The following is a 25,267-nucleotide window of genomic DNA, read 5'->3' on the forward strand; positions in this document are numbered from 1 at the left end:
TTTCATCACTGCAATCCATGGCCTGGATCTGTTTCCTCTCAAACCAATGCTAAAGCAGACCTTGCAAGCACTTGGTGGCAACATTTACATGAGTCGACCACCATATCTGCATGATGCGGGAAATGTCTAGAATCTGAAAGTGACCTTCTGATTTTCTGGTGCACCATTGCATGTCCATGAACCTACACATCATTGTGTCCATGGCACATGAAGGACTTGGGATGCACCACCATGGACGTTGTGAAACTCCCTAGAAATCCACAAATATTGGTTTGGGAATTCTTTTTGAGAAAAACAAGTCTAAATATGAGCTTGCCATTTTTCTATCAGAGTTGCCATTTAGGAAATGTTGATGCACTTGCAGTTACATGTGCTTTTCTGAGGTCGCACGTGGTGTTGATGCAAATACTGACCCGGATTAATCTTCGTTTTCCTTACCTGAATGAGAGAACTCTGCAGCTGAAGAAGGTTTTGTTAACATTACTGCTGCGAAACAGTTGGTTCAGCTGTAAACAGGCAATGGTTAGAGTATTAGACTATCTGAACCATGAGTAATGAATTAATTAAATCAATCAGTAATTTGTCAACTGACCTGCAAAACAATAACACTTGCTGTAGAGTTGAACAATGCTGAATTGGGATCTTGTAAATCTGCTGCTGAGGTCAGGTTTGTTACAACGAAGGTCACGTTAAAATCAAGGGGATTTGTTTGCAAATTTGGAGTTGTGGTCTGTATTGGTGATATCGCTGTTAAGAAATTGTGCAAAATTATTAAACAATCAAATTTAAAAAAGTTTTTTGTTGAATTATTGTTAACATTTGCTGTAAAGAAGGGAAAGAGTGTTACACATAGATGAATAATGTTTAGGTCTAAGCTCTATGGGCAGAGTAAAATGACCCACATAAGTAGGTCAATGGTAGGACCTTGCTGCAGATGAAGCTTTTGTTGCATGCTAATCAGTTGGTGGAAATACTATACATGATTACAATCATACCATCCAGTGTACAAATACATAATGAAGGGAATAATGTGAATTACTTTTGATAAATGGAGAATAAAAAATGTGATTAATATAGGATTAGTATAAAGGGGTAGATTGCCATTAGCACAGAATCCACGATCCAAAGAGTCAATTTCTGTGCTGTAGCCATCATGACACTAACGGTCTATGATTATCATTTCCAATGAAGCAAAGATTGGTACATTGGTATTTTGGGTGCAGCCGATGGTATGTATGGCCAGCAGTGGAGATGAAAACATGATGGTGATAGGATGGTAACATCTCATCCACTTTCCATTGTCACACACTTGCTGTGTTAACATCACTAATACGGAGACCACATCTGACAATATTTAGTGAACGTTTGGTAAATATATTCATTTGTTATCCACTACAACAAAAGGCAATTTTAGTGAAAGGTGAAATTCAAAACAGTACTCACTGGTTGTAGGTGATGGTTCATTGTAACCTGAAAGATTAAAAGAATAATTATGTATTTGGCAAAATGTGTACATTAATTAGGGGAAAATGATTGATTATGAAATTTTCTGAACTTTTCACTCTAATGCAATAAATTTGATCAGAAGTAAATCCTTATTTAAGTGATACATACCGTTCACGTAGAGGCTGTTACTCTCCAGAGAATATGGTCCTAGAGTGGTGATGTTATTAGACAGGTCTCTGAACACACGGTACAAATTAACCCTGTTAACATCCTGGGGATCAGAGTCAATTGCGAAGGTGCAGTTTGCAGTCACTCTGGTGCCTTGTGCAGCTGCGGGGCTGTGGAATAGATGCAGAGGTAATTGAGTAAATCTGCTTAACTTAAGATGTCAGACAGTTTGGGAATAGAAACTATTGATTGAAACATTGGGGAATAGAAATTATTTATATACTCAAGCACATAATATGTATGTCATTTGCCAGAATAAATGTAGGCGGGGATATGGCATTCAATTAGCAAAATAAATTAAATATTTCCTCTATAGACTGTTTTTGTGCAATTATTGATTCCTGAGGTATTTTTTTTACAAAAATTAATACATTGGGAATGGGATGAGCCATGATATTGGGAATCAACAGTTCATCAGAGCTCATCAGAGATGGGTTTTCATCACTGCAATCCATGGCCTGGATCTGTTTCCTCTCAAACCAATGCTAAAGCAGACCTTGCAAGCACTTGGTGGCAACATTTACATGAGTCGACCACCATATCTGCATGATGCGGGAAATGTCTAGAATCTGAAAGTGACCTTCTGATTTTCTGGTGCACCATTGCATGTCCATGAACCTACACATCATTGTGTCCATGGCACATGAAGGACTTGGGATGCACCACCATGGACGTTGTGAAACTCCCTAGAAATCCACAAATATTGGTTTGGGAATTATTTTTGAGAAAAACAAGTCTAAATATGAACTTGTCATTTTTCTATCAGAGTTGCCATTTAGGAAATGTTGATGCACCTGCAGTTACATGTGCTTTTCTGAGGTCGCACGTGGTGTTGATGCAAATACTGACCCGGATTAATCTTAGTTTTCCTTACCTGAATGAGAGAACTCTGCAGCTGAAGAAGGTTTTGTTAACATTACTGCTGCGAAACAGTTGGTTCAGCTGTAAACAGGCAATGGTTAGAGTATTAGACTCTCTGAACCATGAGTAATGAATTAATTAAATCAATCAGTAATTTGTCAACTGACCTGCAAAACAATAACACTTGCTGTAGAGTTGAACAATGCTGAATTGGGATCTTGTAAATCTGCTGCTGAGGTCAGGTTTGTTACAACGAAGGTCACGTTAAAATCAAGGGGATTTGTTTGCAAATTTGGAGTTGTGGTCTGTATTGGTGATATCGCTGTTAAGAAATTGTGCAAAATTATTAAACAATCAAATTTTAAAAAGTTTTTTGTTGAATTATTGTTAACATTTGCTGTAAAGAAGGGAAAGAGTGTTACACATAGATGAATAATGTATAGGTCTAAGCTCTATGGCCAGAGTAAAATGACCCAAATAAGTAGGTCAATGGTAGGACCTTGCTGCAGATGAAGCTTTTGTTGCATGCTAATCAGTTGGCGGAAATACTATACATGATTACAATCATACCATCCAGTGTACAAATACATAATGAAGGGAATAATGTGAATTACTTTTGATGAATGGAGAATAAAAAATGTGATTAATATAGGATTAGTATAAAGGGGTAGATTGCCATTGGCACAAAATCCACGATCCAAAGAGTCAATTTCTGTGCTGTAGCCATCATGACACTAACGGTCTATGATTATCATTTCCAATGAAGCAAAGATTGGTACATTGGTATTTTGGGTGCAGCCGATGGTATGTATGGCCAGCAGTGGAGATGAAAACATGATGGTGATAGGATGGTAACATCTCATCCACTTTCCATTGTCACACACTTGCTGTGTTAACATTACTAATACGGAGACCACATCTGACAATATTTAGTGAACGTTTGGTAAATATATTCACTTGTTATCCACTACAACAAAAGGCAATTTTAGTGAAAGATGAAATTCAAAACAGTACTCACTGGTTGTAGGTGATGGTTCATTGTAACCTGAAAGATTAAAAGAATAATTATGTATTAGGCAAAATGTGTACATTAAATAGGGGAAAATGATTGATTATGAAATTTTCTGAACTTTTCACTCTAATGCAATAAATTTGGTCAGAAGTAAATTCTTATTTAAGTGATACATACCGTTCACGTAGAGGCTGTTACTATCCAGAGAATATGGTCCTAGAGTGGTGATGTTATTAGACAGGTCTCTGAACACACGGTACAAATTAACCCTGTTAACATCCTGGGGATCAGAGTCAATTGCGAAGGTGCAGTTTGCAGTCACTCTGGTGCCTTGTGCAGCTGCGGGGCTGTGGAATAGATGCAGAGGTAATTGAGTAATTCTGCTTAACTTAAGATGTCAGACAGTTTGGGAATAGAAACTATTGATTGAAACATTGGGGAATAGAAATTATTTATATACTCAAGCACATAATATGTATGTCATTTTCCAGAATAAATGTAGCCGGGGATATGGCATTCAATTTATAAAATAAATTAAATATTTCCTCTATAGACTGTTTCTGTGCAATTATTGATTCCTGAGGTATTTTTTCAGTCCAAAAATTAATACATTGGGAATGGGATGAGCCATGATATTGGGAATCAACAGTACATCAGAGCTCATCAGAGATGGGTTTTCATCACTGCAATCCATGGCCTGGATCTGTTTCCTCTCAAACCAATGCTAAAGCAGACCTTGCAAGCACTTGGTGGATACATTTACATGAGTCGACCACCATATCTGCATGATGCGGGAAATGTCTAGAATCTGAAAGTCACCTTCTGATTTTCTGGTGCACCACTGCATGTCCATGAACCTACACATCATTGTGTCCATGGCACATGAAGGACTTGGGATGCACCACCATGGACGTTGTGAAACTCCCTAGAAATCCACAAATATTGGTTTGGGAATTATTTTTGAGAAAAACAAGTCTAAATATGAACTTGTCATTTTTCTATCAGAGTTGCCATTTAGGAAATGTTGATGCTCTTGCAGTTACATGTGCTTTTCTGAGGTCGCACGTGGTGTTGATGCAAATACTGACCCGGATTAATCTTAGTTTTCCTTACCTGAATGAGAGAACTCTGCAGCTGAAGAAGGTTTTGTTAACATTACTGCTGCGAAACAGTTGGTTCAGCTGTAAACAGGCAATGGTTAGAGTATTAGACTCTCTGAACCATGAGTAATGAATTAATTAAATCAATCAGTAATTTGTCAACTGACCTGCAAAACAATAACACTTGCTGTAGAGTTGAACAATGCTGAATTGGGATCTTGTAAATCTGCTGCTGAGGTCAAGTTTGTTACAACGAAGGTCACGTTAAAATCAAGGGGATTTGTTTGCAAATTTGGAGTTGTGGTCTGTATTGGTGATATCGCTGTTAAGAAATTGTGCAAAATTATTAAACAATCAAATTTTAAAAAGTTTTTTGTTGAATTATTGTTAACATTTGCTGTAAAGAAGGGAAAGAGTGTTACACATAGATGAATAATGTATAGGTCTAAGCTCTATGGCCAGAGTAAAATGACCCAAATAAGTAGGTTAATGGTAGGACCTTGCTGCAGATGAAGCTTTTGTTGCATGCCAATCAGTTGGCGGAAATACTATACATGATTACAATCATACCATCCAGTGTACAAATACATAATGAAGGGAATAATGTGAATTACTTTTGATAAATGGAGAATAAAAAATGTGATTAATATAGGATTAGTATAAAGGGGTAGATTGCCATTGGCACAGAATCCACGATCCAAAGAGTCAATTTCTGTGCTGTAGCCATCATGACACTAACGGTCTATGATTATAATTTCCAATGAAGCAAAGATTGGTACATTGGTATTTTGGGTGCAGCCGATGGTATGTATGGCCAGCAGTGGAGATGAAAACATGATGGTGATAGGATGGTAACATCTCATCCACTTTCCATTGTCACACACTTGCTGTGTTAACATCACTAATACGGAGACCACATCTGACAATATTTAGTGAACGTTTGGTAAATATATTCACTTGTTATCCACTACAACAAAAGGCAATTTTAGTGAAAGATGAAATTCAAAACAGTACTCACTGGTTGTAGGTGATGGTTCATTGTAACCTGAAAGATTAAAAGAATAATTATGTATTTGGCAAAATGTGTACATTAATTAGGGGAAAATGATTGATTATGAAATTTTCTGAACTTTTCACTCTAATGCAATAAATTTGGTCAGAAGTAAATCCTTATTTAAGTGATACATACCGTTCACGTAGAGGCTGTTACTATCCAGAGAATATGGTCCTAGAGTGGTGATGTTATTAGACAGGTCTCTGAACACACGGTGCAAATTAACCCTGTTAACATCCTGGGGATCAGAGTCAATTGCGAAGGTGCAGTTTGCAGTCACTCTGGTGCCTTGTGCAGCTGCGGGGCTGTGGAATAGATGCAGAGGTAATTGAGTAATTCTGCTTAACTTAAGATGTCAGACAGTTTGGGAATAGAAACTATTGATTGAAACATTGGGGAATAGAAATTATTTATATACTCAAGCACATAATATGTATGTCATTTTCCAGAATAAATGTAGCCGGGGATATGGCATTCAATTTATAAAATAAATTAAATATTTCCTCTATAGACTGTTTCTGTGCAATTATTGATTCCTGAGGTATTTTTTCAGTCCAAAAATTAATACATTGGGAATGGGATGAGCCATGATATTGGGAATCAACAGTACATCAGAGCTCATCAGAGATGGGTTTTCATCACTGCAATCCATGGCCTGGATCTGTTTCCTCTCAAACCAATGCTAAAGCAGACCTTGCAAGCACTTGGTGGATACATTTACATGAGTCGACCACCATATCTGCATGATGCGGGAAATGTCTAGAATCTGAAAGTCACCTTCTGATTTTCTGGTGCACCACTGCATGTCCATGAACCTACACATCATTGTGTCCATGGCACATGAAGGACTTGGGATGCACCACCATGGACGTTGTGAAACTCCCTAGAAATCCACAAATATTGGTTTGGGAATTATTTTTGAGAAAAACAAGTCTAAATATGAACTTGTCATTTTTCTATCAGAGTTGCCATTTAGGAAATGTTGATGCTCTTGCAGTTACATGTGCTTTTCTGAGGTCGCACGTGGTGTTGATGCAAATACTGACCCGGATTAATCTTAGTTTTCCTTACCTGAATGAGAGAACTCTGCAGCTGAAGAAGGTTTTGTTAACATTACTGCTGCGAAACAGTTGGTTCAGCTGTAAACAGGCAATGGTTAGAGTATTAGACTATCTGAACCATGAGTAATGAATTAATTAAATCAATCAGTAATTTGTCAACTGACCTGCAAAACAATAACACTTGCTGTAGAGTTGAACAATGCTGAATTGGGATCTTGTAAATCTGCTGCTGAGGTCAAGTTTGTTACAACGAAGGTCACGTTAAAATCAAGGGGATTTGTTTGCAAATTTGGAGTTGTGGTCTGTATTGGTGATATCGCTGTTAAGAAATTGTGCAAAATTATTAAACAATCAAATTTAAAAAAGTTTTTTGTTGAATTATTGTTAACATTTGCTGTAAAGAAGGGAAAGAGTGTTACACATAGATGAATAATGTATAGGTCTAAGCTCTATGGCCAGAGTAAAATGACCCAAATAAGTAGGTCAATGGTAGGACCTTGCTGCAGATGAAGCTTTTGTTGCATGCCAATCAGTTGGCGGAAATACTATACATGATTACAATCATACCATCCAGTGTACAAATACATAATGAAGGGAATAATGTGAATTACTTTTGATAAATGGAGAATAAAAAATGTGATTAATATAGGATTAGTATAAAGGGGTAGATTGCCATTGGCACAGAATCCACGATCCAAAGAGTCAATTTCTGTGCTGTAGCCATCATGACACTAACGGTCTATGATTATAATTTCCAATGAAGCAAAGATTGGTACATTGGTATTTTGGGTGCAGCCGATGGTATGTATGGCCAGCAGTGGAGATGAAAACATGATGGTGATAGGATGGTAACATCTCATCCACTTTCCATTGTCACACACTTGCTGTGTTAACATCACTAATACGGAGACCACATCTGACAATATTTAGTGAACGTTTGGTAAATATATTCACTTGTTATCCACTACAACAAAAGGCAATTTTAGTGAAAGATGAAATTCAAAACAGTACTCACTGGTTGTAGGTGATGGTTCATTGTAACCTGAAAGATTAAAAGAATAATTATGTATTTGGCAAAATGTGTACATTAATTAGGGGAAAATGATTGATTATGAAATTTTCTGAACTTTTCACTCTAATGCAATAAATTTGGTCAGAAGTAAATCCTTATTTAAGTGATACATACCGTTCACGTAGAGGCTGTTACTATCCAGAGAATATGGTCCTAGAGTGGTGATGTTATTAGACAGGTCTCTGAACACACGGTACAAATTAACCCTGTTAACATCCTGGGGATCAGAGTCAATTGCGAAGGTGCAGTTTGCAGTCACTCTGGTGCCTTGTGCAGCTGCGGGGCTGTGGAATAGATGCAGAGATAATTGAGTAATTCTGCTTAACTTAAGATGTCAGACAGTTTGGGAATAGAAACTATTGATTGAAACATTGGGGAATAGAAATTATTTATATACTCAAGCACATAATATGTATGTCATTTTCCAGAATAAATGTAGCCGGGGATATGGCATTCAATTTATAAAATAAATTAAATATTTCCTCTATAGACTGTTTCTGTGCAATTATTGATTCCTGAGGTATTTTTTCAGTCCAAAAATTAATACATTGGGAATGGGATGAGCCATGATATTGGGAATCAACAGTACATCAGAGCTCATCAGAGATGGGTTTTCATCACTGCAATCCATGGCCTGGATCTGTTTCCTCTCAAACCAATGCTAAAGCAGACCTTGCAAGCACTTGGTGGATACATTTACATGAGTCGACCACCATATCTGCATGATGCGGGAAATGTCTAGAATCTGAAAGTCACCTTCTGATTTTCTGGTGCACCACTGCATGTCCATGAACCTACACATCATTGTGTCCATGGCACATGAAGGACTTGGGATGCACCACCATGGACGTTGTGAAACTCCCTAGAAATCCACAAATATTGGTTTGGGAATTATTTTTGAGAAAAACAAGTCTAAATATGAACTTGTCATTTTTCTATCAGAGTTGCCATTTAGGAAATGTTGATGCTCTTGCAGTTACATGTGCTTTTCTGAGGTCGCACGTGGTGTTGATGCAAATACTGACCCGGATTAATCTTAGTTTTCCTTACCTGAATGAGAGAACTCTGCAGCTGAAGAAGGTTTTGTTAACATTACTGCTGCGAAACAGTTGGTTCAGCTGTAAACAGGCAATGGTTAGAGTATTAGACTCTCTGAACCATGAGTAATGAATTAATTAAATCAATCAGTAATTTGTCAACTGACCTGCAAAACAATAACACTTGCTGTAGAGTTGAACAATGCTGAATTGGGATCTTGTAAATCTGCTGCTGAGGTCAAGTTTGTTACAACGAAGGTCACGTTAAAATCAAGGGGATTTGTTTGCAAATTTGGAGTTGTGGTCTGTATTGGTGATATCGCTGTTAAGAAATTGTGCAAAATTATTAAACAATCAAATTAAAAAAAGTTTTTTGTTGAATTATTGTTAACATTTGCTGTAAAGAAGGGAAAGAGTGTTACACATAGATGAATAATGTATAGGTCTAAGCTCTATGGCCAGAGTAAAATGACCCAAATAAGTAGGTCAATGGTAGGACCTTGCTGCAGATGAAGCTTTTGTTGCATGCTAATCAGTTGGCGGAAATACTATACATGATTACAATCATACCATCCAGTGTACAAATACATAATGAAGGGAATAATGTGAATTACTTTTGATGAATGGAGAATAAAAATTGTGATTAATATAGGATTAGTATATAGGGGTAGATTGCCATTGGCACAGAATCCACGATCCAAAGAGTCAATTTCTGTGCTGTAGCCATCATGACACTAACGGTCTATGATTATCATTTCCAATGAAGCAAAGATTGGTACATTGGTATTTTGGGTGCAGCCGATGGTATGTATGGCCAGCAGTGGAGATGAAAACATGATGATGGTAGGATGGTAACATCTCATCCACTTTCCATTGTCACACACTTGCTGTGTTAACATCACTAATACGGAGACCACATCTGACAATATTTAGTGAACGTTTGGTAAATATATTCACTTGTTATCCACTACAACAAAAGGCAATTTTAGTGAAAGATGAAATTCAAAACAGTACTCACTGGTTGTAGGTGATGGTTCATTGTAACCTGAAAGATTAAAAGAATAATTATGTATTTGGCAAAATGTGTACATTAATTAGGGGAAAATGATTGATTATGAAATTTTCTGAACTTTTCACTCTAATGCAATAAATTTGGTCAGAAGTAAATCCTTATTTAAGTGATACATACCGTTCACGTAGAGGCTGTTACTATCCAGAGAATATGGTCCTAGAGTGGTGATGTTATTAGACAGGTCTCTGAACACACGGTACAAATTAACCCTGTTAACATCCTGGGGATCAGAGTCAATTGCGAAGGTGCAGTTTGCAGTCACTCTGGTGCCTTGTGCAGCTGCGGGGCTGTGGAATAGATGCAGAGGTAATTGAGTAATTCTGCTTAACTTAAGATGTCAGACAGTTTGGGAATAGAAACTATTGATTGAAACATTGGGGAATAGAAATTATTTATATACTCAAGCACATAATATGTATGTCATTTTCCAGAATAAATGTAGCCGGGGATATGGCATTCAATTTATAAAATAAATTAAATATTTCCTCTATAGACTGTTTCTGTGCAATTATTGATTCCTGAGGTATTTTTTCAGTCCAAAAATTAATACATTGGGAATGGGATGAGCCATGATATTGGGAATCAACAGTACATCAGAGCTCATCAGAGATGGGTTTTCATCACTGCAATCCATGGCCTGGATCTGTTTCCTCTCAAACCAATGCTAAAGCAGACCTTGCAAGCACTTGGTGGATACATTTACATGAGTCGACCACCATATCTGCATGATGCGGGAAATGTCTAGAATCTGAAAGTCACCTTCTGATTTTCTGGTGCACCACTGCATGTCCATGAACCTACACATCATTGTGTCCATGGCACATGAAGGACTTGGGATGCACCACCATGGACGTTGTGAAACTCCCTAGAAATCCACAAATATTGGTTTGGGAATTATTTTTGAGAAAAACAAGTCTAAATATGAACTTGTCATTTTTCTATCAGAGTTGCCATTTAGGAAATGTTGATGCTCTTGCAGTTACATGTGCTTTTCTGAGGTCGCACGTGGTGTTGATGCAAATACTGACCCGGATTAATCTTAGTTTTCCTTACCTGAATGAGAGAACTCTGCAGCTGAAGAAGGTTTTGTTAACATTACTGCTGCGAAACAGTTGGTTCAGCTGTAAACAGGCAATGGTTAGAGTATTAGACTCTCTGAACCCTGAGTAATGAATTAATTAAATCAATCAGTAATTTGTCAACTGACCTGCAAAACAATAACACTTGCTGTAGAGTTGAACAATGCTGAATTGGGATCTTGTAAATCTGCTGCTGAGGTCAAGTTTGTTACAACGAAGGTCACGTTAAAATCAAGGGGATTTGTTTGCAAATTTGGAGTTGTGGTCTGTATTGGTGATATCGCTGTTAAGAAATTGTGCAAAATTATTAAACAATCAAATTAAACAAAGTTTTTTGTTGAATTATTGTTAACATTTGCTGTAAAGAAGGGAAAGAGTGTTACACATAGATGAATAATGTATAGGTCTAAGCTCTATGGCCAGAGTATAATGACCCAAATAAGTAGGTCAATGGTAGGACCTTGCTGCAGATGAAGCTTTTGTTGCATGCTAATCAGTTGGCGGAAATACTATACATGATTACAATCATACCATCCAGTGTACAAATACATAATGAAGGGAATAATGTGAATTACTTTTGATGAATGGAGAATAAAAATTGTGATTAATATAGGATTAGTATATAGGGGTAGATTGCCATTGGCACAGAATCCACGATCCAAAGAGTCAATTTCTGTGCTGTAGCCATCATGACACTAACGGTCTATGATTATCATTTCCAATGAAGCAAAGATTGGTACATTGGTATTTTGGGTGCAGCCGATGGTATGTATGGCCAGCAGTGGAGATGAAAACATGATGATGGTAGGATGGTAACATCTCATCCACTTTCCATTGTCACACACTTGCTGTGTTAACATCACTAATACGGAGACCACATCTGACAATATTTAGTGAACGTTTGGTAAATATATTCACTTGTTATCCACTACAACAAAAGGCAATTTTAGTGAAAGATGAAATTCAATACAGTACTCACTGGTTGTAGGTGATGGTTCATTGTAACCTGAAAGATTAAAAGAATAATTGTGTATTAGGCAAAATGTGTACATTAAATAGGGGAAAATGGTAGATTATGAAATTTTCTGAACTTTTCACTCTAATGCAATAAATTTGATCAGAAGTAAATCCTTATTTAAGTGATACATACCGTTCACGTAGAGGCTGTTACTATCCAGAGAATATGGTCCTAGAGTGGTGATGTTATTAGACAGGTCTCTGAACACACGGTACAAATTAACCCTGTTAACATCCTGGGGATCAGAGTCAATTGCGAAGGTGCAGTTTGCAGTCACTCTGGTGCCTTGTGCAGCTGCGGGGCTGTGGAATAGATGCAGAGATAATTGAGTAATTCTGCTTAACTTAAGATGTCAGACAGTTTGGGAATAGAAACTATTGATTGAAACATTGGGGAATAGAAATTATTTATATACTCAAGCACATAATATGTATGTCATTTTCCAGAATAAATGTAGGCGGGGATATGGCATTCAATTAGCAAAATAAATTAAATATTTCCTCTATAGACTGTTTCTGTGCAATTATTGATTCCTGAGGTATTTTTTTAACAAAAATTAATACATTGGGAATGGGATGAGCCATGATATTGGGAATCAACAGTACATCAGAGCTCATCAGAGATGGGTTTTCATCTTGGTGGCAACATTTACATGAGTCGACCACAATATATGCATGATGCGGGAAATGTCTAGAATCTGAAAGTGACCTTCTGATTTTCTGGTGCACCACTGCATGTCCATGAAGCTACACATCATTGTGTCCATGGCACATGAAGGACTTGGGATGCACCACCATGGACGTTGTGAAACTCCCTAGAAATCCACAAATATTGGTTTGGGAATTATTTTTGAGAAAAACAAGTCTAAATATGAACTTGTAATTTTTCTATCAGAGTTGCCATTTAGGAAATGTTGATGCACTTGCAGTTACATGTGCTTTTCTGAGGTCGCACGTGGTGTTGATGCAAATACTGACCCGGATTAATCTTAGTTTTCCTTACCTGAATGAGAGAACTCTGCAGCTGAAGAAGGTTTTGTTAACATTACTGCTGCGAAACAGTTGGTTCAGCTGTAAACAGGCAATGGTTAGAGTATTAGACTCTCTGAACCATGAGTAATGAATTAATTAAATCAATCAGTAATTTGTCAACTGACCTGCAAAACAATAACACTTGCTGTAGAGTTGAACAATGCTGAATTGGGATCTTGTAAATCTGCTGCTGAGGTCAAGTTTGTTTCAACGAAGGTCACGTTAAAATCAAGGGGATTTGCTTGAAAATTTGGAGTTGTGGTCTGTATTGGTGATATCGCTGTTAAGAAATTGCGCATAATTATTAAACAATCAAATAAAAAAAAGCTTTTTGTTGAATTATTGTTAACACTTGGTGTAAAGAATGGAAAGAGTGTTACACATAGATGAATAATGTATAGGTCTAAGCTCTATGGCCACTGTAAATTGACCCAAATAAGTAGGTCAATGGTAGGACCTTGCTGCAGTTGAAGAGGATGAGTTTGAGTTTAGTTCGTTGACATGTGTACCGAGGTAAAGTGAAAAGCTTTTGTTGCATGCTAATCAGTTGCCGGAAATACTATACATGATTACAATCATACCATCCAGTGTACAAATACATAATGAAGGGAATAATGTGAATTACTTTTGATGAATGGAGAATAAAAAATGTGATTAATATAGGATTAGTATAAAGGGGTAGATTGCCATTGGCACAGAATCCACGATCCAAAGAGTCAATTTCTGTGCTGTAGCCATCATGACACTAACGGTCTATGATTATCATTTCCAATGAAGCAAAGATTGGTACATTGGTATTTTGGGTGCAGCCGATGGTATGTATGGCCAGCAGTGGAGATGAAAACATGATGGTGATAGGATGGTAACATCTCATCCACTTTCCATTGTCACACACTTGCTGTGTTAACATCACTAATACGGAGACCACATCTGACAATATTTAGTGAACGTTTGGTAAATATATTCACTTGTTATCCACTACAACAAAAGGCAATTTTAGTGAAAGATGAAATTCAATACAGTACTCACTGGTTGTAGGTGATGGTTCATTGTAACCTGAAAGATTAAAAGAATAACTGTGTATTAGGCAAAATGTGTACATTAAATAGGGGAAAATGGTTGATTATGAAATTTTCTGAACTTTTCACTCTAATGCAATAAATTTGATCAGAAGTAAATCCTTATTTAAGTGATACATACCGTTCACGTAGAGGCTGTTACTATCCAGAGAATATGGTCCTAGAGTGGTGATGTTATTAGACAGGTCTCTGAACACACGGTACAAATTAACCCTGTTAACATCCTGGGGATCAGAGTCAATTGCGAAGGTGCAGTTTGCAGTCACTCTGGTGCCTTGTGCAGCTGCGGGGCTGTGGAATAGATGCAGAGATAATTGAGTAATTCTGCTTAACTTAAGATGTCAGACCGTTTGGGAATAGAAACTATTGATTGAAACATTGGGGAATAGAAATTATTTATATACTCAAGCACATAATATGTATGTCATTTGCCAGAATAAATGTAGGCGGGGATATGGCATTCAATTAGCAAAATAAATTAAATATTTCCTCTAAAGACTGTTTCTGTGCAATTATTGATTCCTGAGGTATTTTTTTTACAAAAATTAATACATTGGGAATGGGATGAGCCATGATACTGGGAATCAACAGTACATCAGAGCTCATCAGAGATGGGTTTTCATCACTGCAATCCATGGCCTGGATCTTTCCTCTCAAACCAATGCTAAAGCAGACCTTGCAAGCACTTGGTGGCAACATTTACATGAGTCGACCACCATATCTGCATGATGCGGGAAATGTCTAGAATCTGAAAGTGACCTTCTGATGTTCTTGTGCACCACTGCATGTCCATGAACCTACACATCACTGTGTCCATGGCACATGAAGGACTTGGGATGCACCACCATGGACGTTGTGAAACTCCCTAGAAATCCACAAATATTGGTTTGGGAATTATTTTTGAGAAAAACAAGTCTAAATATGAACTTGTCATTTTTCTATCAGAGTTGCCATTTAGGAAATGTTGATGCACTTGCAGTTACATGTGCTTTTCTGAGGTCGCACGTGGTGTTGATGCAAATACTGACCCGGATTAATCTTAGTTTTCCTTACCTGAATGAGAGAACTCTGCAGCTGAAGAAGGTTTTGTTAACATTACTGCTGCGAAACAGTTGGTTCAGCTGTAAACAGGCAATGGTTAGAATATTAGACTCTCTGAACCATGAGTAATTAATTAATTAAATCAATCAGTAATTTGTCAACTGACCTGCAAAGCAATAACACTTGCTGTAGAGTTGAACAATGCTGAATTGGGATCTTGTAAATCTGCTGCTGAGGTCAAGTTTGTTACAACGAAGGTCACGTTAAAATCAAGGGGATTTGCTTGCAAATTTGGAGTTGTGGTCTGTATTGGTGATATCGCTGTTAAGAAATTGCGCATAATTATTAAACAATCAAATAAAAAAAAGCTTTTTGTTGAATTACTGTTAACACTTGGTGTAAAGAAGGGAAAGAGTGTTACACATAGATGAATAATGTATAGGTCTAAGCTCTATGGCCACTGTAAATTGACCCAAATAAGTAGGTCAATGGTAGGACCTTGCTGCAGTTGAAGAGGATGAGTTTGAGTTTGCGTTTGAGTTTAGTTCGTTGTCATGTGTACCGAGGTAAAGTGAAAAGCTTTTGTTGCATGCCAATCAGTTGGCGGAAATACTATACATGATTACAATCATACCATCCACAGTCTACAAGTACATGAAGAAGGAAATAATGTGAATTAATTTTGATGAAGGGAGAATAAAAAATGTGATTAATATAGGATTAGTATAAAGTGGTAGGTTGCCATTGGCACAGAATCCACGATCCAAAGAGTCAATTTCTGTGCTGTAGCCATCATGACGCTAACGGTCTATGATTATCATTTCCAATGAAGCAAAGATTGGTACATTGGTATTTTGGGTGCAGCCGATGGAATCTCTGGCCAGCAGTGGAGATGAAAACATGATGATGATAGGATGGTAACATCTCATCCACTTTCCATTGTCACACACTTGCTGTGTTAACATTACTAATACGGAGACCACATCTGACAATATTTAGTGAACGTTTGGTAAATATATTCACTTGTTATCCACTACAACAAAAGGCAATTTTAGTGAAAGATGAAATTCAATACAGTACTCACTGGTTGTAGGTGATGGTTCATTGTAACCTGAAAGATTAAAAGAATAATTGTGTATTAGGCAAAATGTGTACATTAAATAGGGGAAAATGGTTGATTATGAAATTTTCTGAACTTTTCACTCTAATGCAATAAATTTGATCAGAAGTAAATCCTTATTTAAGTGATACATACCGTTCACGTAGAGGCTGTTACTATCCAGAGAATATGGTCCTAGAGTGGTGATGTTATTAGACAGGTCTCTGAACACACGGTACAAATTAACCCTGTTAACATCCTGGGGATCAGAGTCAATTGCGAAGGTGCAGTTTGCAGTCACTCTGGTGCCTTGTGCAGCTGCGGGGCTGTGGAATAGATGCAGAGGTAATTGAGTAAATCTGCTTAACTTAAGATGTCAGACAGTTTGGGAATAGAAACTATTGATTGAAACATTGGGGAATAGAAATTATTTATATACTCAAGCACATAATATGTATGTCATTTTCCAGAATAAATGTAGCCGGGGATATGGCATTCAATTTATAAAATAAATTGAATATTTCCTCTGTAGACTGTTTCTGTGCAATTATTGATTCCTGAGGTATTTTTTCAGTACAAAAATTAATACATTGGGAATGGGATGAGCCATGATATTGGGAATCAACAGTACATCAGAGCTCATCAGAGATGGGTTTTCATCACTGCAATCCATGGCCTGGATCTTTCCTCTCAAACCAATGCTAAAGCAGACCTTGCAAGCACTTGGTGGCAACATTTACATGAGTCGACCACCATATCTGCATGATGCGGGAAATGTCTAGAATCTGAAAGTGACCTTCTGATTTTCTGGTGCACCACTGCATGTCCATGAACCTACACATCATTGTGTCCATGGCACATGAAGGACTTGGGATGCACCACCATGGACGTTGTGAAACTCCCTAGAAATCCACAAATATTGGTTTGGGAATTATTTTTGAGAAAAACAAGTCTAAATATGAACTTGTCATTTTTCTATCAGAGTTGCCATTTAGGAAATGTTGATGCACTTGCAGTTGGGGTTAGGGTTAGAATGTGCTTTTCTGAGGTCACAAATCCATGTAAGTTGATGCAAATACTGACCCGGATTAATCTTTGTTTTCCTTACCTGAATGAGATAACTCTGCAGCTGGAGAAGGTTTTGTTAACATTACTGCTGCGAAACAGTTGGTTCAGCTGTAAACAGGCAATGGTTAGAGTATTAGACTATCTGAACCAAGAGTAATGAATTAATTAAATCAATCAATAATTTGTCAACTGACCTGCAAAACAATAACACTTGCTGTAGAGTTGAACAATGCTGAATTGGGATCTTGTAAATCTGCTGCTGAGGTCAAGTTTGTTACAACGAAGGTCACGTTAAAATCAAGGGGATTTGTTTGCAAAATTGGAGTTGTGGTCTGCATTGGTGATATCGCTGTTAAGGAATTAAGAAAAATTATTAAACACTGAATTAAAAAAAATCTTTTTGCTAAATCATTTTTATCTTTCAGTGTAAAGATTGGACAAAGTGTTATACATAGACAAATAATGTATGGTCTCGGCTAAATGGCCACTGTAAAATTATCCAAGTTTGTATGTCAACGGGAGGACATTGATGATGCGGTTGAGGAGAGAATAAAAACGATTAATATAGGATTAGTGATCCAAAGAGATAATTTATGTGCTCCAGCTATCTCTGACTCTAACAGACAATGTTTTTCATTTCTAATGTCATAGTAATTTGTACCATGGGTATTTTGGGTTGTGTTTGATAGAGTGACTGGCCATCAGTGGTGGTGAAACTATTGATGTTGATGGGACAGTCACATCTCATCCACTTTCCATTGTCACACGGTTGCCAAGACTGCATCACTGATATGGAGGGCACATGTGACAATATTTATTCAATGTTTGGTAAAGAATATTTACTGTTGATATTCACTATAAAAGAACATTTAGTAAAATATAGAATTACAAATGGTACTCACTGGTTGTAGGTCTTGGTTCATGGTAACCTGCAAAAACAAGAGAATAGTTATATTGCTGGGTAAGAAAACACATACAAAGTAAAATATTATCAGATAACAGTTTTAATACAATTAAATAGAAATTTTATTAATATTAAGATGTACCATTCACAAATAGGCTGTTGTTATCCAATGAATATGATCCCAAAGTGGTGATGTCTTCTGTGTCGTTCTGAAATGCATGGTAAATCTGAACTTCATCAACTGGTTGGCTTGAAATAAGGAATTTGAAGACACAGATTGCCTCCACTGTAGTATTGCCATCACTTGCTGGACTGTAATGGACAAAGAGCAGGTGTTAATTAGCTTAAAACCTTTCTACCTAATATCAAATAATTGAATTCTGTTACAGCTAGAAAGATATATTCCTGTATAAATAATTAATGAATTGATTTCTAAAATGAACAGATCCTGGATTTGTTTCGGTCATGACATGTTGTCTGTCCAGCTGAATATTTTCAATACTTTCTGTTTTCCATGTAATTATTTTTCTTCATTAAAATTAAGTTGCAAGTTGCACCAGAGCCTGATGGGCCTTTCCACTTGCCTGGTAACTTTGCCTATTACCTTCCAAATGACCAAATTGCCAGGTCTCCTGACCCAAGGAATCCTGGGGAAAGAATGGCACAGTGGTGCAGCTGGTCGAGATGCTGCCTCATACCACCAGACATCCGGGTTTAATCCACGGTGCTCTCTGGGTGTACATTCGCTCAGGGGCTGCATGGGTATCCTCCGGTTGTTCGTGCATATTTGTAGGGTATAGAACCTCTGTAAGTTGCACTTAATGTGTAGGGAGTGGACGAGAATATTGAGATAACATAGAACTAGTGTTTAATGGATGATCATTGGTTGACATGGACTTGTTGAGCTGATAGGCCTGTTTCCACATTGTATCTCTAAAACAAAAAACTATACCAGCCAAAATGGTGGGGTCTCAAGAGGCACAGTGAACATGCCCCACCAGCAAACACTCCTCAACCTTTAACATCACGCAAAGTTCTGTCTCTGGTTATATTGGCTGTCAACTACGTGAGTGAGTTTCAGTAGGCCGTACATTTCTCAGATCTCCCAAGATGTTTAAAAATAATGAAAATTTCAGAAAATGATTTACAACCAAAATAAAGTTGATGAAATGTTTAAAAAATGGAATATCGTTAGCTAAATTAACCCTAAGAATGTAAGTTAACAAGAAACTTATCTTTTCCTTTGCATTCGAATTTGTTGCTCTATAGAAACATAGAAACATACAAAATAGGAGCAGGAGGAGGCCATTCGACCCTTCGAGCCAGCAACGCCATTGATTGTGATCATGGCTGATCGTCCCCTATCAATAACCCGTGCCTGCCTTCTCCCCATATTCCTTGACTCCACTAGCCCCTAGAGCTCTATCTAACTCTCTCTTAAATCCCTCCAGTGATTTGGCCTACACTGCCTTCTGTGGCAGGGAATTCCATAAATACACAACTCTCTAGGTGAAAAAGTTTTTTCTCACCTCAGTCTTAAATGACCTCCCCTTTATTCTAAGACTGTGGCCCCTGGTTCTGGACTCGCCCAACATTGGGAACATTTTTCCTGCATCTAGCTTGTCCAGTCCTTTTATAATTTTTTATGTTTATTATAATCCCAATTGACAGGGGGGTCGCCATTGATAGAATCCCCATTGACAGAATTGCTTCTCTAATCCTATTTCACACCCGACACCACATTAAGGAGGTTAAATTCAAGCAAAATACTTGGTGCTCTTATTAGGAGTGGAGTCTAATAAACTCCAGGCGAGGGTCGGAGATGAAATCAACTGACATATTGGGACTTTCTAAAGCTGAGTACATCCTACGTGTTTGAGTTTGTTTGGAAGCCCCAAATTAATGTTATTTAAATGTAAAAAATGTATTTGAATCAGAAATGTCAGTACTAACTAACAAGATCCAAATCGTCTCTTGAGCATGACAATACAGTGAGGGAATCAACTCCTCAGAGTTAACTTGGCATGTACACGAGAAACTAACTAGAACAATGAAACTTATTTTCTACAAGTACATTTGTTTTTAAAAAAAGTACAATATATCATCTAATATTCTAAGTAAACTAGACCATGATAGTGTTAAAGAGAGACAATGAAAGTGTTTATTTGTCATACCCACCACAATTGAAGCAAAATGAAACTCTTACATGTAACAGGTTTATTAGATGCAAAATAATATTTACAATAATTTATCAGTTATTGTAGATAAACTAGTCCATAACTCGTGCAAACACCAGGCTATGAATGTGAGAGTAGAATTTTCTTACTATGACTTGCTATTTAGTATTATTTAATAATTGCATGCTGTTTGAGCATTGATATAGGTTTACATTCATGTTATCTTGAAATTGTCAAAGAAATTATTATTTTCTTACCGGAAAGATGCAGACTGACACCTTAAAAATGTTGAATTTACACTGCTATTCGCAAACAGATTATTCAGCTGTTGGAAATTAAAATTTTCATTTTAGTATGTAAAGTATAATTAAATGTATTATTCTCGATCATAATCATAAAGATTATGTTTACCTCATTAATAATGTTCGCTGATTCGATGATGTACAATGGGGAACTGAGATTTTGGAGACTTGGTGTGAATGGCAGTTTGAACACATTGAAGGTGACGTTAAATAGTTTCATCCGATCTTTTTCAATTATTATTACCGTAACTGGTACTATCGGGGGTTCCACTATATCTGAAAGAGATACAAAGCAAAATGAAGTTAAACATTTTTACACTCTCCTTAATACAATCAGTCTGAAAAAGAGTCCCGACCCGAAACGTCACCTATCCATTTTCTCCAGAGATGCTGCTTGATGCACTGAGTTACTCTAGCACTTTGTGCCTGTTTTTCTTCAAAGATTCAACCTTGTTCATGGTGGTGACAAATCATCAAGATGGTGACAAATTAAAGTGGATCATTCTTGGTGTACAATATGCAGGTCACAAGTTGAACAAGTTGAACAAGAATAACTTTCCTAAATAGTCATGTTCCAATTTGTCTGATTCTCCTACAATCATAACAATGCATTGATTTTACTGGGGATAAATACAGAACAACCCGCTCTTAGTTCCATTTTAAATGGTTTCTATGCCCACTCGCAGCCTGCCATCTCTGTAAAATAAGGCTCAGCTTTTTAAATGAATTAGGGATCACATCGGATCAGGGTCGATTGTGTAGTGCAGTCCTCCAATTTGGCAGTGTGGTGGGGAAGGGTACGGGGGGGGGGGGGTGGGGGCGGGGGGGGGGGGGTGGGGGCGGGGGGGTGGGGGGGGGGGAGACGGAGGGCCAGAGGGACAGGGGGCCAGGGGGGCAGGGGGACGGGTGCCGGGGAGGGGGGGGGGGAGGGGGGGGAGAGAACGCAATGGATCATGGTTAGTGCTGATGCTTAATAGCGCTAGAGCACAGGTTAGACTCAGAATTATATATTTGTAAACCGTCGGGATATTTTAAATGAAATGAAAGTATTTAATGATTTTATACAAATGTTACATTTAGACAAAAATCCCACGGCAATTGGCAGAATCTCTCTATCAATCTATTGCACTTTATTCTTACCTGTTATAGGGTTAGGTGCTTCACTGGAGGTCACTGTTGCTGCTGAGCTTGATCCCTGTAAACTGGTAGAGGTTTGAATGGACGTGGAAGACGTTTCAGTTGTTTCTAGAATATGGGAGATTCCATGTTGAGACAAGTTGAATGATGGGATGGTAACATGCGAAAATACATTGAGCTGCAATAGCAGTTTAGTGTTGCTAGGTGATAGTTGGTTGAATAGTCTGGTAAATATGCAATGGTCTGGTAAACTTCCAAATAAATGGAAGTATACTTGCAGATATAGGGTGGCACAGTGGTGCAGTTAGCAGACTTCCTGTGCAGAGACCTGGGTTCGACCCTGACCTCAGGTACTGTCTGTATAGAGTTTGCACTTTTCCCCTGCAACTGGGTGGGTTTCCTCCAAATGCTCCAGTTCCTCCCATATCCCAAAGATGTGCAGGTTTGTAGGTTAATTGGATTTTATAAATTGCCACGGGTGTGTAGAGATGAGAGTGGATGAGAGTGCGGGATAACATAGCAGTGTGAACGCATGATCGATGGTAAGAGTGGACTTGGTGGGACAAAGAGCCTATTTGTTTGTTGTAAAAAAAAACTAAAGAAAACTATTGTCCACAGTGTTTAGAAAGGGTAATGTGGCATCATGTTAAGTTGTTGGAGCAATTATGCTTCTTATTCACAGGATGTGTAATGAACAGAGGTTATTTCCCATCACTCTGTAACATAAAGACTGGATGATAAATGTAGAGATTCAATGGTCTGTAATTGCAGTTTTGCATTACTTGGAGGTAATTTGTTTAATGTTCGAGTGGATTCTGGAATAGGGGGGATTTCATGTTGAGATACATTTAAACGAGATAATTTGTTGAATACTATTGGAAATTCAAAAGTAGTTGTGAATGTTATCAGCAGCGATTTTGAAAGAAGATATCCCAACATAACATCAACTATGTTCAGTTGCTTCCAGTGAAATATTTCAGATTTACAGACATTGGCATCTTGAATTACACTCAGATACAGCACTTACCACTGGTTGCAGTTGGTTTTGTAGTGGAGGCAGTTCTTGTTGTCGTTGATGTGGTGGCTGACGTTGTGCTTATTATCGTTATTGCTGCCTCCGTACTTGGAGATGATACAGTGGCATCTAGAATAAGGAATATTTTATGTTGAAACAAATTGAAACAAAGGAATGCATTGTTCTGCATTTGCAGTTAGTGTTGCCTGTGGATAATTTGTTCAGTACACTGGTAAATACAGCCCTATGACCATTTTAACAACTGGAAGCGTTAAATTATTTTCTACTATTGTCATTGCTGCATATCAAGGGAAATATGAAGGGGAAAATTCCTATTAATTTGTTGCATTTCTAATAATTCTTATTGAGACTAATTTACACTGGTAAATAAGTCAGTCTGCTTATTTGTACAGACATATTAGCATAAACTCTCTTAGTGGCTATGAAGGAAGATATGCTAACTCTATGTTCAGTGGCTTCATTGAAAACATTTCACATTTACGATGGGAAGTGAACATATACACCAGAATACTATACTGACCGATGGTAGTAGGTGCTATTGTTGTTGAGCCGGTTGTAGCTTCAGTTGTTGGTGCACTCGTGCTGCCAGTAGTTGTTGTTTCTATTGCTGCTGGTGTGGGAGCTGATGTAGTTTTTGTCGCTGTGGTAGGTGCCTCTGTACTTGTCGATGTTTCAATAGTCTCTGTAATATTGGAATTTGAGGTTCAGATAAGTTTAAGGCCTTGAAGCGCAACTGATGGAGATGCATTGAGCTGCATGAGCATGTTTTTGGAACAACGTGATAATTTGTTGACTAGTCTGGGAAGATGGATGCATGTGTTTTCAAGAGAACAAAACATTTAGAAGAATCAGCTGTGGTGTTTTAGATTGAAGATACACCAGTCGCATATGTCAAAGAATATGCATGGTCATTCCATGTTAATTTGAAATGGTTTTTATTCACAGGATGTGTAAGGAACAGATTTATTTTGCATTACTCTGGCATACTAGACTCACCATTGGTTGTAGGTTGTGTGGTCGTAAAGGTGGTGGTAGCTTCTGTTGTAGATGCACTGGTGCTGCCTGTATTTGTTTCTATTGTCGTTGATGTGGGAACTGATGTCGTGCTTGATGCTAGTGGAATTGACTCTGTACTTGTGGATGGTACAGTGGTTTCTGGAAAGATGGAGATTTTAGATTCAGGTAAATGTAAACATTGCAATCTTCAGTGCAGAAAATGCATTGCATTGCAATTTGGCATCTTTTTGTATCAACGTGATAATTTGTGGTATATTCTGGATGTAGACCACATGTGTTATCAAGAGACCAAAGAATTTGGAAACATTATGTGTGCTGTATTAGACAGATGATATGCCAACAGCATATGCCATGGAACACACTTGACCAATCCATGTTAACTTGTTCTATTTGTAATAATTCTTATTCACTGGATGTGTAAGGAACTGATTTATTTTGCGTTACTCTGGCATGACGGACTCACCAGTGGTTGTAAGTGGTGTGGTCGTGAAGGTGGCGGTAGCTTCTGTTGTAGATGCACTGGTGCTGCCTGTTGTTGTTTCTACTGTCGTTGATGTGGGAACTGATGTCGTGCTTGATGCTATTGGAATTGACTCTGTACTTGAGGATGGTACAGTAGTTTCTGGAAAGATGGAGATTTTTGGTGCAGGTAAATTTAAGGACTGGAATCTTAAGGGCACAAAATGTATTGAATTCTAATGTAGCGTCTTTTTATATCAACATGATCATTTGTTGAATATTCTGGGAAGTAGACCACACATGTTTCAAGAGATCAAAGAATTTGGAAACATCATGTATGCTGTTTTTGACAGATGATATGCCGGCAGCATAAGTCATATGGCATATACATGTTAACTTGTTCAATTTGCAATGATTCTTATTCTCTGGATGTGTAAGGAACAGATTTATTTTGAATTACTTTGGCATAATGGGCTCACCAGTGGTTGCAAGTTGTGTGGATGTGAAGGTGGTGGTAGCTTCTGTTGTAGATGCACTTGAGCTGCTTGGAGTTGTTTCTGTTATGGGAACTGATGTGGTGCTTGAAGCTGTTGTAGTTGCTTCCGTACTTGTAGATGGTAGAGTGGTTGCTGGAAAGGTGGAGATTTTAGGTTCAAGTAAATTTAAAGACTTGAGTCTTTCGGGGAGAAAATACATTGAATTGTAATTTTGCATATTTTTGTATCAACGTGATAATTTGTGGAATATCCTGGCTGGTAGGCCGCATAAGTTTTCAAGAGACAAAAGCATTTGGAAACAAAATCTGTGGTGTTTTTGACAGAAGATATCCCAACAGTACATGCCATAGAACACGCATGGCCAATCCATGTTAACTTGT

The 25,267-nt window shown here is 37.7% G+C and overlaps 1 protein-coding gene across 1 annotated transcript in view; it reads right to left on the reverse strand.

The window, feature by feature from the left end:
- Window positions 1–25,267, reverse strand: part of LOC116989447 (mucin-16-like) — a 102,697-nt gene that overhangs the window by 56,838 nt on the left and 20,592 nt on the right. The window contains exons 5-47 of the mRNA XM_033046827.1: window positions 24,965–25,019; window positions 23,911–24,014; window positions 23,435–23,596; window positions 22,906–23,022; window positions 21,882–21,986; window positions 20,851–21,017; window positions 20,697–20,764; window positions 18,405–18,574; window positions 18,261–18,287; window positions 17,553–17,707; window positions 17,399–17,466; window positions 16,447–16,616; window positions 16,276–16,302; window positions 15,358–15,512; window positions 15,204–15,271; window positions 14,272–14,441; window positions 14,101–14,127; window positions 13,197–13,351; window positions 13,043–13,110; window positions 12,173–12,342; window positions 12,002–12,028; window positions 11,151–11,305; window positions 10,997–11,064; window positions 10,061–10,230; window positions 9,890–9,916; window positions 9,039–9,193; window positions 8,885–8,952; window positions 7,949–8,118; window positions 7,778–7,804; window positions 6,927–7,081; window positions 6,773–6,840; window positions 5,837–6,006; window positions 5,666–5,692; window positions 4,815–4,969; window positions 4,661–4,728; window positions 3,725–3,894; window positions 3,554–3,580; window positions 2,703–2,857; window positions 2,549–2,616; window positions 1,615–1,784; window positions 1,444–1,470; window positions 593–747; window positions 439–506 (exon numbers count right to left, since the gene is read on the reverse strand). Coding sequence (XP_032902718.1) covers window positions 439–506; window positions 593–747; window positions 1,444–1,470; window positions 1,615–1,784; window positions 2,549–2,616; window positions 2,703–2,857; window positions 3,554–3,580; window positions 3,725–3,894; window positions 4,661–4,728; window positions 4,815–4,969; window positions 5,666–5,692; window positions 5,837–6,006; window positions 6,773–6,840; window positions 6,927–7,081; window positions 7,778–7,804; window positions 7,949–8,118; window positions 8,885–8,952; window positions 9,039–9,193; window positions 9,890–9,916; window positions 10,061–10,230; window positions 10,997–11,064; window positions 11,151–11,305; window positions 12,002–12,028; window positions 12,173–12,342; window positions 13,043–13,110; window positions 13,197–13,351; window positions 14,101–14,127; window positions 14,272–14,441; window positions 15,204–15,271; window positions 15,358–15,512; window positions 16,276–16,302; window positions 16,447–16,616; window positions 17,399–17,466; window positions 17,553–17,707; window positions 18,261–18,287; window positions 18,405–18,574; window positions 20,697–20,764; window positions 20,851–21,017; window positions 21,882–21,986; window positions 22,906–23,022; window positions 23,435–23,596; window positions 23,911–24,014; window positions 24,965–25,019 — 4,558 coding nt within the window. The remainder of the gene's footprint in view (window positions 1–438; window positions 507–592; window positions 748–1,443; window positions 1,471–1,614; window positions 1,785–2,548; window positions 2,617–2,702; window positions 2,858–3,553; window positions 3,581–3,724; window positions 3,895–4,660; window positions 4,729–4,814; window positions 4,970–5,665; window positions 5,693–5,836; window positions 6,007–6,772; window positions 6,841–6,926; window positions 7,082–7,777; window positions 7,805–7,948; window positions 8,119–8,884; window positions 8,953–9,038; window positions 9,194–9,889; window positions 9,917–10,060; window positions 10,231–10,996; window positions 11,065–11,150; window positions 11,306–12,001; window positions 12,029–12,172; window positions 12,343–13,042; window positions 13,111–13,196; window positions 13,352–14,100; window positions 14,128–14,271; window positions 14,442–15,203; window positions 15,272–15,357; window positions 15,513–16,275; window positions 16,303–16,446; window positions 16,617–17,398; window positions 17,467–17,552; window positions 17,708–18,260; window positions 18,288–18,404; window positions 18,575–20,696; window positions 20,765–20,850; window positions 21,018–21,881; window positions 21,987–22,905; window positions 23,023–23,434; window positions 23,597–23,910; window positions 24,015–24,964; window positions 25,020–25,267) is intronic.

This window comes from Amblyraja radiata, chromosome 29, assembly GCF_010909765.2.
Source record: "Amblyraja radiata isolate CabotCenter1 chromosome 29, sAmbRad1.1.pri, whole genome shotgun sequence".
In the NCBI taxonomy this organism is placed as follows: Eukaryota; Metazoa; Chordata; class Chondrichthyes; order Rajiformes; family Rajidae; genus Amblyraja; species Amblyraja radiata.